The 12,310-nt window shown below is 26.6% G+C and overlaps 4 protein-coding genes across 4 annotated transcripts; 1 reads left to right on the top strand and 3 right to left on the bottom strand.

Annotated features, from left to right (window-relative positions):
- Nucleotides 1–63: 63 nt before the first annotated feature.
- Nucleotides 64–3,325, top strand: P113 (surface protein P113, putative; the record flags this gene model as incomplete). The annotated part of the gene is made up of 2 exons (XM_029007371.1): nucleotides 64–179; nucleotides 388–3,325. The coding sequence occupies 2 exons, from the start codon at nucleotides 64–66 to the stop codon at nucleotides 3,323–3,325; spliced, it is 3,054 nt and encodes a 1,017-aa protein (XP_028863767.1).
- A 513-nt stretch (nucleotides 3,326–3,838) lies between these two features.
- On the bottom strand, nucleotides 3,839–5,398 carry PmUG01_13038100 (dynein-associated protein, putative; the record flags this gene model as incomplete). Its single annotated transcript, XM_029007370.1, has 4 exons — nucleotides 3,839–3,928; nucleotides 4,276–4,450; nucleotides 4,711–4,802; nucleotides 4,973–5,398. 4 exons carry the CDS (start codon nucleotides 5,396–5,398, stop codon nucleotides 3,839–3,841), a joined length of 783 nt encoding a protein of 260 aa, XP_028863766.1.
- Nucleotides 5,399–6,165: 767 nt separating this feature from the next.
- On the bottom strand, nucleotides 6,166–7,942 carry PmUG01_13038000 (mannose-1-phosphate guanyltransferase, putative; the record flags this gene model as incomplete). Its single annotated transcript, XM_029007369.1, has 2 exons — nucleotides 6,166–7,002; nucleotides 7,544–7,942. The coding sequence occupies 2 exons, from the start codon at nucleotides 7,940–7,942 to the stop codon at nucleotides 6,166–6,168; spliced, it is 1,236 nt and encodes a 411-aa protein (XP_028863765.1).
- Nucleotides 7,943–9,259: 1,317 nt separating this feature from the next.
- PmUG01_13037900 (conserved Plasmodium protein, unknown function) lies at nucleotides 9,260–10,883 on the bottom strand (the record flags this gene model as incomplete). Its single annotated transcript, XM_029007368.1, has 4 exons — nucleotides 9,260–9,303; nucleotides 9,582–9,867; nucleotides 10,237–10,330; nucleotides 10,732–10,883. The coding sequence occupies 4 exons, from the start codon at nucleotides 10,881–10,883 to the stop codon at nucleotides 9,260–9,262; spliced, it is 576 nt and encodes a 191-aa protein (XP_028863764.1).
- Between the last annotated feature and the right edge of the window lie 1,427 nt (nucleotides 10,884–12,310).

The raw sequence follows: 12,310 nt of genomic DNA, 5'->3' as shown, positions 1-12,310 counted from the left end.
CAGTTTAATACCTTATACATATGTATATATATACAGAAATTGTTTATATACTTTAATAGTAAAATGAAAATAAATTTTTTTAGTATTTTTATTTTAATATTGCAAAGTTTTCTTGTGTGCTTGACAAGGTGTTATGTACATAGTGATGTTTTAAAGTTTGGGGAGGAAAACTCGTTGAAGTAAGGAAATAACACAGTTCAATATGCATTAGTATTAGCACAGACGTGTGCAAATGCACATGCACACTTGTATATATGTACACACGTTCGAGTGAAATTAAAAATAATTTTACCTTTTTTTTTTTTTTTGGCACATTTTATTCAGTTTACCCCCCCATTTATTGTTTTATTTATTTATTTATTTTTTTTTTTTTTTTCCGTCAACCAGGTGCACACAAGGAAGCCTGTACATACTACACTGTGAAGTGCAGTGCATAAACAAGAATAACGAAATAATCCATAAAAGGTGCATTGACGAGATAGAAAAGAAGTGCACGAATAATAAGAAGTGCTTGTACATGTTTGATTATGTGCTTAAGAGTAAAACGCAGTCTTTTAGAAACAAAAACAGTATAGAAATAGATGAGTGTGTGCAATCTGATCAAAATGAAGTGAAAACGTCTACAACATGTTTATTAAGTAATTCCTTTTTATTGGAGGATACGTTCATACAATATTTCTTTTTTATAAAGAATAAGAATGAAGAGCCAATAATATGTAAGAATGGGAAATTAAGTATAAAAAGTGCTTTATTGCATTCCCCTTTCTGTCCAACAAAGATGAAAGATGTAACAGAACATATAAAAAAATCTTGTGATAATAACAAAGAGTGTCTAATAGATCCATACGAGTTACAGGTATTTAAGTTGAACGAAAAAGATAATTGCTATATTAACAATTCATATATTTCTTTAAATGTTATTTGTACCAGTGATGAAGGGGTAGAGGTAGAGAATAACCCTAATGGTGGAAAACAAGTGCCTGATAAAGAACAAGGATTGGAAAGTAACGATGTAAATAGTGAAAAGGATGAAGTGGATGAAATAATGAATGGTAGTGAAAACTTAGCAGATCGAATAAAAAAAGCAAAAGCATTGTTATTAGAAAAAATGAATGGTGAGTTAACAAAAAAATCGAGTATATTTAACGAGTTAGGAGAAAAGATATCACTTATATTAAATAAAAAGTATGAAGCAGCAGATATAAAGGATTTATTAGAAGACAGATATAACGAAATGAAAAGGAATGCGGATCATGATTTGTATTATATATATCTTACAGAAACGTTAGAGGCAGAGAAAATTGAAAATATTAATGTAACAGCTTTTCAAGAACAGCTCCTAAACATTTTAAAAGAAGAAATGAATAAACTGGATGTAGTAGAAAAGTCTATAGATAAAATAAGAAAGAAATATACAAATTTATATACAAAGGCAAAAAGTAATAATGTAGTAGATCTCTTTGATGAAAATGAAGATCCTGTGTTAACCTATGATGATTTCCCTCTAGGAAATGAAATGATTTCAGCTGATATATTTTTTAAATATCATCCAGAAGTAAAAGCTATAGATTTTAAGGATAAGAAATATGATAATAAGATAGAAGAGAATAATATATATAATGAATACAAGGATATAGAGGAATTAGAGAAGTTAGATGAATCAAATCGAAAGCAAAGAATTATCAGTATGAGAAACAGTTTAGTTGATAGTCTAAAAGTTATGTATATGGAAAAAAATAATATATTTAATATGCAAGCAAGTTGTATTAAATCTTATTGTTTTAAAAAACCTTTAAACATAAAAAATTTGAGCATTTTATTAAAACATAATTATCATAAAATGAAAGATAGTAAAGAGAATGAACAAAATCAAGATGCCCTAACGACCTTGGTGGATTACCTCGACAAAATAGCACAGTTAAATAATGAACCATGGACCAACAACAAAAGAATAACTCAGAAACTTCAGGTTATTATGAATTCAGGATATGAACAGGTATTCGAAAAGGAAAAATATATCCAAGAAAAAACTTCAAAATATAATGCTTTGTATGAAAAGGCAAAGAGCTTTAACCTAGATAGATTGTTCAGTGAAAGTGATAACGCTTTGAAGAGGGCATCCATGATTTCAAGCCCGAATGAAAACGAAGATGAGGTGTTCGGTAACCAGGCCTCTTCCTTCTTCAGTATTTTTAAGGGAAGGGGGGGCAATGAGACCAGTGGTAGTGGAGCTAGCAGTGCTGATACAGGCGCTGGTGAAGGTATGGGTGATGATGGAGCTGTCAATGATAATGACGGGAAAAAGAGCGAAGAAGTAAATGAGGGAAGCCCTATATATACAGATGATCAGCAAGCAAAAGACTCTGATATAGAGGGTGTAGTTCCAAAGGTTGATGAAGAAGAGGAAGAGGAGCATATTACCGATATTATACCAGAAAACAAAGGAGTTGGTGAAAACAAAAGCAATATTACGGATAAACTGGACGAGGAAAATATTCAAATAAATGAACAGGGACTAAATGATGCGGGTGAAGTGGAAGGAGAGGTGCAAGCAGGTGTGTCAGCAGAGATACCAGAAAACATACCAGCAGAGATACCAGCAGAGATACCAGAAAACATACCAGCAGAGATACCAGCAGAGATACCAGCAGAGATACCAGCAGAGATACCAGCAGAGATACCAGCAGAGATACCAGCAGAGATACCAACAGAGATACCAGCAGAGATACCAGCAGAGATACCAGCAGAGATACCAGCAGAGATACCAGCAGACGCTGCGGAAGGAGGGGTAACGGAGGAACAGTCTAATGAAGGGGATGAATCTGTAAAGGAGAAAAAAACTGAAGAACAAGGCAACGTTGAATGGGAAGAAGATGAGGAAGAATTATACCTAGGTGACGTATTACCCGAAACGGATGTACCAAGCACAGATGAAAATAAAGAAGAAGAAGAAGAAGAAAGTAAAGAAATGACAAAAAGCAATAAAGATGAAAGTTCAACTGACGAAGTAGTAGTTATCAATGACCAAGGAACAACTACTGGTGAATTAAAGGAACAAAAAGAAAATAAAAAAGAAGGAGAAGGTGGTAGTGCAGTCGAAGGAGCGGACACTGAAAACATGGAAGGTACAGTTTCAGGTGATGATAACTCTGATGAAGATGATGATGATGAATCACCTGAAGGTACTACGGAGAATGGAGGTTCTGAAGAAAAAATAGCGAAACAGGATATGGGTGGAAAAGATAACGGAAGTTCATTTTTTATATATCTAAGTAATGGTTTCTTAATTATTGTAGCTGCCTTATTTTTAGAATTATTATTTTAATTTTCATGTAATAAATTGCTGTTTGATGGGCATATGTATGAATACGTATGTAAGTGCGTCTGTATTTATGTTTGTACATACTTATGTGCGTATGTATTCATGTATATATAAATATAATTATAAACGTTTTAATCTTTTTAGGTAATTTTAATTTTTGTAAATGTATAAATATTTCGTTTTTATGTTACATAGCATTCTTCGTCAATTCTTGATTTCTACTGCGCGCTTTTCATTTTTCCCCTTTTTTTTAACTCAATTTAAGTTTTCATTCTTTTAATTCTTCAGCTTTTCAATTTTTCATTTTACATTTTTTTTTTTTTTTTTTTTTTTTTTATGTGTACACTAACATTAAATGTTTTATTCTTATAGTATTTCAACTGTTTAAACTACTTAAACATTGTTATATATTTTGAAAAAAAAAAAAAAAAAGGCGTAGATGAAGCGTTTAGAAGAAGAAAATACATAAAGGAGGCAATACTGTTTGCTTTTTTTTTTTTTTTTTTTTTTACCTACTCATAATTGCAATATTCTTGTGAAATCGTCCTTTTTTCTTTGATTATTTTTTTTCAGCTTATCTATTTTGTTTTGGTATATTATATTCACCTACGCAAAAAGAATAACGGGAAACGAAAGGGAATAAAACGAAATGAAGCGAAATGAAACGAAATGAAACGAAATGAAACGAAATGAAACGAAATGAAACGAAATGAAACGAAATGAAACGAAATGAAACGAAATGAAACGAAATGAAACGAGATGAAACGAAATGAACCGAAATGAAACGAAATAAAACGAAATGAAACGAAATAAAATAAAAAAGGCAACATTCATCATGCATATTGTACTTTTGCGTTGAGAGTTATGCAATGCTTTTTTTCCTTTTTTTTTTTTTTTTTTCCTTTTTTCTTTTTTTCCTCTTCCATTTTTGCACTGTTGCGCAAAGGCCATACCTTCGATAGCTCCTTTTCTGAGTTTATCTTTTCATTTTCGATCATATCTTCAGTCTTTACTATTTCATTTTTCAAAGAATTAATAGCATCTTTTTTTATTTCTATTTCATTGCGTAGGGCACTTAACGAGCTGTTTTGTTTTATTTGTTTCTTCAGATTTAATTCCAAAGATGATCTGAACATTTTTTTTAACAAAAGTAACAATGAAATGAATAAAGCGTTCAGATATATTTTTTCATTAGAATTTGAAGTAGTTGCGTGTATTCCACTTCCGCGTGTCTTTTTCGCAGAGCAAAATAAAAATTTTTGATATTTGTTAAATATACGCTCAACGTAGCATAGTGTTCATGCGAATTTATGCCCATTTGGTGGGCATATTGTGCACAATTTATTTGTAATTATACTTATTTTTTTTTTTAATACGTTTTTTATTACTGCACTAATTTGTGGTAATGGGTAAGCAACATTATGTTATAATTAAACAACTGTTTCAGAAGGGTCCCTCTTTGAAAGCAAGAAACTGAAACCTGTGCATATGCATAAACAAACCCACGTTTATCATGTATGCTTTACTCACATAGAGGCATAGGATATATTAACGCATGACAGAACAAACATGTAAACACTGAGTAGCAATACATGTTCATTTGGATACCCCACACTTTTAATGGGCGTTTTAAAAATTAAGAAGAAAAACCTGTCTACACAATTCCATAAAAACGTTTAACAATTCATCGAGAAATTCTTTTTTTATGACCAAACTTTTTGTATACATAGCAAATATAATTTCATTTATTTTTCTAAGGCATGTTAATACATCGTCTTCACTAGTTGATCTTGATACGTAAAAAATATATTCCATCTTTTTTTCTTTTATATTTTTCATTGGAAAAATATTGTAAATAGGCTCATTGAAAAAAACATTTTTATTGTCATTTTTATATAACATGTTCGATTTTAAATTCTTTCGAATTTCTTGAATTATTCGTACAATATTTTTATCTTTTATCTTCTTTTCGTCTTTCAAATTTTTACCTTTCTCCTCCTCCTCAGCCTCATTTTCAATAACTATTGGATTATCATATTTTAAATATTTGTTGCATTCAGCTAAGTAGTCTTTCATTTTTACATTAATCGCCAAGTACTGTTTGTACAGATAAATTCGCATAAACGGACGAAGAAATGTACGAAAGATAAAATGCATGCGCATATATATATCCATCCATGCATAAACATATATGCATATATGTATATATATATGTATATGTGTATATTATTTTAGTAATACAAATAAGCATATTCGCATTGAGCTCTTTTTTTTTTTTTTTTTTTTTTTTAATACTTAAAAATGCTTTTGTTTTCATTAGAGGAGTTATAAAAAAACGTTATGCACACAAATGGAAGCTATTAAACATTATCCTTTTATGTAGAGAATTACACATTTATATGCACACATGCATACGTGCAGGCATACATAAGAATATACATGTATACACACAATTAATAGGGGGGATTCAACGGGGGAGAAAAAATAGAAAAAAGAAAAACTAATTAAACAAAGTCTTAGTATTATAAAGCATACACAAAAAAGGCAAAGAAAGAATAGTAATAATATAATTTTAAAAACTTTTCAACTTCACATTGAAGACTATAAATATATAGATATATGGATATATTTATTAATTTATCACTTATTCTTTTTTAATTAATTTATTTATGAATTTATCATTCATTTTTTTATATTTACTTATGCTTACGTAAATATATATATATATATATATATATATATATATATATATTTTTTTTTTTTTTTTTTTTTTTTTTTTTTTTTTTTTTTTTTTTTTTAAAACATGCTGTCCAATTTCGCGTTCTTAATTTACCACTTCCTCATCACATGATAATCGCACCTTTCTCATAAATGGAGTTATTAACTTCTTTGTATGGGAGAATAAAAGCATTATTAAGAAAAATTTCGGGTTTTAAAACAACATTTTCCCCTAGTACGCATAAGCCTTCAATACGCGACCAATTTCCTATACTTGATTTTGAACCAATAATAGTATTTTCAATATATGAATATGAGTTAATAATAGAATTACTCATTACACATGCATTTTTTATTCGACATCCTTCTCCTATAACTACATTATCACCTAATACGACATTATCACCTAGTACGCAATTTTTTTTTATTACAGTTTTTGAGGATATTAGAACATTTCCTTCAACCTTTGTAAAATGTAGTATATCGTTAAAAAAATGATCTTTATTTTTAGAAAATTTATTTAATTCTTCTATATTTTCAAAAGTTATAAATAAATTTTTTTTATTGCTATGATTTTGTATATCATTATTTTCTTTTTCATTTATACTATAACATATTAACAAATAATCGCATAAAATTTTTCGCTCTTTCGTTTTTTCTTCTAAATCTTCTAAATACAACGCCTGACCTTTTAAAAAATCTAACGGTTTTCCAATATCTGCCCAGAATTTATTTAATTTGTAAAAATATAACATATTCTCATTTGCTAGTTTGGGAAATATTTCTTTTTCCAAAGAACTATTTCTCATAGGAATATAATTTAAAATATTTTTGTTTAATATGTATATTCCTGCATTTATTAGACTTGACTTAGGCACTAATGGCTTCTCTTCAAATTTTGTAATTCTCTTATCCTCGGTAATTACAACACCAAATGCCCTGGGGTCTTCAACTTCTTTTACCTTGCCAAGAAGGGAAAAAAAAAAAAAAAAATAAAACAGAAAAATAGTAACAGCAAAATAATAGCAGCAAAGTTGTAGCAGCAACGTTGTAGCAGCAAAGTAGTAACAGCAAAATAGTAGCAGCAAGATAAAAAAATAAAATTAAAATGTTAGAATATTAAAATATTAAAGTGTTAAAATGTTAATATATTAAAGTGTTAAAATGTTAATATATTAAAGTGTTAAAATGTTAATATATTAAAGTGTTAAAATGTTAATATATTAAAGTGTTAAAATGTTAATATATTAAAGTGTTAAAATGTTAATATATTAAAGTGTTAAAATGTTAATATATTAAAATGTCAAAATGTTAGAATTTTACATGCACAAGCAAGGTGCAAGCGCGTATGTTCAGGTATTTCAATGTGCAATACACAGACATGTGTGTGCAAGGAAAATAGTAACACATTCGTCAATCTCTCTTTTTATAAATAAATATATATATATATATATATATATATATTTTTTTTTTTTTTCCTTAGTGTTATTTTGTTTATTTTACTAAAATTGTTAAAGGAGAATTATTTTCCTTGTGAAAGTTCATCATCTCTAATAATGGAAAGGTACAAATAATGTCTGAATTAAAAACAAAAAAATCATCATATTTGTTTAAAAATTTTTCAGCTAGCTTTATTGGTCCTCCCGTTCCCAATGGTTCATCTTCAATTGAATAAATAATTTTTACATCATATTTTTTTTCTAATTCGTTGACAAAATCTGTTATATTAGTAGGTTTATAAGCAATAGCTAAAATTATTTCTCTTATTCCACATTTTGCTAAATTGAATATTTGGTGTTCTAAAATTGGCTTATTGCAAAAGCTAATTAACGGTTTTGGTGTTGTTAAGGTTAATGGTCTCAAACGTGTGCCATACCCCCCAACTAATATTAACGCGTTCATATTTACGCAAAGAACGAAAATATTACGTGCACACGAACAAATAATAGTCGATGCTAGGCGGTAGAATAGTGTAAAATAAACGCAAAATAAAAGGAGAAAATACGGGGGAAATGAACGCAAAATAAGGGGAAAATGGACACAAAATAAAGAAAAAATATGTGTAATTAATGGAGAAATATACACAAAAAAAAGGCAGCGTAAATACGAAAAAAAAAGCTGCGTAAATACAAAAAAAAAAAAAGATAAAATAAATGCAAAATAAATACATAAAAAATACAAAAAAAAAAGGCAAGGTAAATGCAAAATGAATGCGAAACTAATGCTAAACAAACGCAAAATAAAGGCAAAACTTTCGTGCGAAAATAAATTCAAGCTATAGAAAAAATAAAACAAAATGATACTTGTACAATTACATACATATGATTTACCAACTAAAACATAGGTAAAAAACACAAACAATAGCACTTCAAAGTATGAAATATCTCAAAATTATAAAATTAACTCGAAAAAAATTACACTAAAAACGCTTTGATACATATACGTATGTATGCATGTATGTATGTGTACATATATTTGTGCATATATATATATATAATATATATATACAATATATACGTATATTATAAATATGTGTACAAAATACATAAATTCATAACGCACATAAAAAGTAGGAAAACGACAATATTTCAAAATAGATTACTGCGTGTCCAAAATATAATACTATGATGTGAAAAAAAAAGCGGAAAAAATACAGAAAAAATAAAATTAATTTGTTACTACGTGGAGCTTTTAATTAGGCATATAGTTCTTATTTTTATTTCGCGCACTATTCTTTTAATCCTTTTTGTACCTATCATGCTCGCATTTCTGCTTTTCTTAAGGCATGAAACCTTCAATTGTTAAAGTTTTATTTTATTCTATTTTATCCTGTTTTATCTTATTTTATTTTATTTCAATACAAAAATATTTTTTATATTGCAACAAAAAGATGCTTATAATTCAAGAACATGAAATGTGCACATACATTTATATACTTATATGCACATACATTTATATGTACTCATATTTATATATATTTATATGAATACACATTTATACGCATATATATTCAAATATGAAAAAAAAATGTATTTATATTATTCTGATACGTTTTACATTATTAATAATAATTACACAATGGCATTAATATTTTTTTAAAATTTTCAAGTGTAAAAAGAATAAAAAAAAAAAAGAAATTAAAGGGATACGAAAAAGTAAAAAGGGAAAAAGGAAAGGTAAAACCAAGGGAAGAAAAAAAAAAAAAAAGGTTAATATTATCTAATTAAACATTAAATCAAAGTAATTTTGATCTTTTGTGTTATCTGAAAATAAAAAAAAAAATAAAATAAAATTCATTTGACGTTAACGCCAAAACATAAACATACAAATATAGTAAAAGTTATGCACATTTTCTTAACATTTCATTTTATAAATACAAACATGCATACATATATATACACATATATAAAAACATATATATAAACGCGTATAAGCATATATATATACATATATAAATACATATATGCACATATATATAGGTATATCCTTACAACGCTTATGTGTGCATTTTTTTTTTTTTTTTGCATATTTGTGTAAATACCTTTTTTCTCGCCTATATTTGTATTACTGGATTTATTGGGAGTTGTTTCAAATAATAACATGTCAATGTTACTTTTTGATTTATGATTAGTACCATTATCATCTATATTTTTTTCCTTTGCTTCAGAAACTGTTTTATTGGTTTTATTATACGACTTTGTTGTTACACCTTGTTCATTTATAATTTTATCATTTAAAATTTTCTCGTTTAAAATTTTCTCGTTTAAAATTTTCTCGTTTAAATTTTGCTTGTTCCATTTGTAATCCACCCAACTTAGTCTCAAAACCTATAAGAAATAATGATTTTTAAGAAATATTTTTGAAAATGTGTAAAGGCTGGTAGTACATATAACATTGTAGACACAGATGAAGAATATATGCATTAATAAAAAAACGTCAACGTATTCTCGTTAATTTTTGTTAATTTCATGAGTAATTACTGTTCTCATATACAGTTGCACCTATGTGATATATTTCTTTTTATTATTAATTTTTCTTTTTTTAAAACATTTTGGCAAAAGGGCGTGTACGAATTCACTATATGTGTTTAGAACATTAATTCTTAATTATTAATTGTTGACTGTTATATATAAATTTTTAATTATTAACTGTTCATTGTTAAATTTTTTTTTTTTTCTTTTTTTTTTTATATATACTTTTGCGTATATGCAGGAATTGAAGCAAGGAACAGGGGAGGACTCATCATTAATATCAACCCACGCGGGAATATTGTTATGTATTATTTTAAATCTATGTATAAATTAACATAATATGCATGATATGTAATTGTGTGAAGTAAAAAAAAGAAAAAGTGCTTATAATTCCGCATAAATAAATACATGTAGGCAAATACATATTAAAGTTAAATAAAATTTTCATCTTGTTCTTCATGATCTAGTTACAAATGTAACATGCATATTAACAAAAAAAAAAAAAAAAAAAAAAATTCATATACATATGTAATTATATACATATATACAATACACATATATACAATACACATATATACAATACACATATATACAATACACATATATACAATACACATATGTACAATACACATATGTACAATACACATATGTACAATACACATATGTACAATACACATATGTATGCGTAAATTTGCACACACATTGAAAAATGAAAAGAACCTGAAGTGATACGTTCCTATGAGAGGAAATTCATTTTTAATGTCATTTAAAGTTATTAAACTTATTGGCTTAGATATATAAAAAACATTTTGAGCATTTTTATCTTCTTTATCATTAATAATATGATAAAATACAACGGTCGTTTTTGACATTTTTTTTTGCCTTAAGTTCTGGAAGATTTACAAACAGATTACGTTTGTACGCATAGGCGTTGTTTTATTTATGTATGTGCTTATTAATCTGTTCATTAATCTGTTCATTAATTTGTTCATTAATCTGTTCATTAATTTGTTCATTAATCTGTTCATTAATCTGTTCATTAATCTGTTCATTTATATATCTATTCATTCGTATATTTATTAATTTATTTATTTTACTTTGTTGACATTTTAACTTTTATGTAAAATTGTTAATTTCCAAATTTCGTGAATGCTCATGGGGAAAAATTCTTTTGTTGCTTAGAAAATTTTTACAAGTAAATACAAATATACATACATATATATATATATATAAACAAAAAAATAAATTATTGCCTATGTATTGCTGTTCCTTTCACAAGGATAATAAAGCTTTTCTTCTAACAATAAAGCATACACTGTAGAAAAAACAGATACATATACATATATATAGCTCACAGACACTTCCATATGCTAACATATACTCACATAAAATAATATGTACAGGGACATATCTGTATATAATTCAATATTCGTTTTGTATATGTGAGAACATACATGTACATTTTGTTCTTCGCATATTTGTCTATGCATTATTAAACCATGTACAAGAAAAAAAAAAAAAAAATAATAATAAATACAGAAAATGACAATTATGCATAAGCATATATATATATATATATATATGTATGTTTATTTATTTGAAGTAAAATTAGGAAAACGATTAATGTTGAAGTACAAATACAAAGAAAAGGTTCATTTTAAAATTACTGGAAATGATAAAAAATATAAAAAAACGAAAAGATAAAAAGATAAAAAAATGAAAAAACGAAAAGATAAAAAGATAAAAAAATGAAAAAACGAAAAAATGAAAAAATGAAAGACTTCAAAAATTAATATAATATAAAGTAATATAAATAATTTAACGTGAAATAAAGAAACAAACAGGATTAAAAAAAAAAAAAAGAAATTTCTTTTTACACATACCAAAAAAATGCCTCATTTTATTGCCTTTTTATTTTTATTTTCTTATTTTGTTTTTCTTTTCTTACAGGTTAACACATGATATGTAGCATAGGGGAAGCTAACAATTAACTACCTTTTTAAAAGTAGCCTTTTTGTGTAATTTTGTTTTTTTAATTTTGTTTATTTAATTTTGTTTATTTAATTTTGTTTTTTTAATTTTGTTAATTTAATTTTGTTTATTTAATTTTGTTTGTTCAATTTTGTTTATTTAATTTTGTTTGTTCAATTTTGTTTATTTAATTTTGTTTATTTAATTTTGTTTATTGAATTTTGTTTGTTCAATTTTGCTTTGTTTGACTGTGCTTTGTTCACTAATACTTTGTGAAGACATTTTTTTTGGACTCACATTTTATTCATTTTTGTTTTATGTAATACCC

Source organism: Plasmodium malariae, assembly GCF_900090045.1.
Source record: "Plasmodium malariae genome assembly, chromosome: 13".
NCBI lineage: Eukaryota > Apicomplexa > Aconoidasida > Haemosporida > Plasmodiidae > Plasmodium > Plasmodium malariae.
The sequence above is the reverse complement of the archived record's forward strand: the minus strand, read 5'-3'. Positions and strand labels throughout refer to the sequence as shown.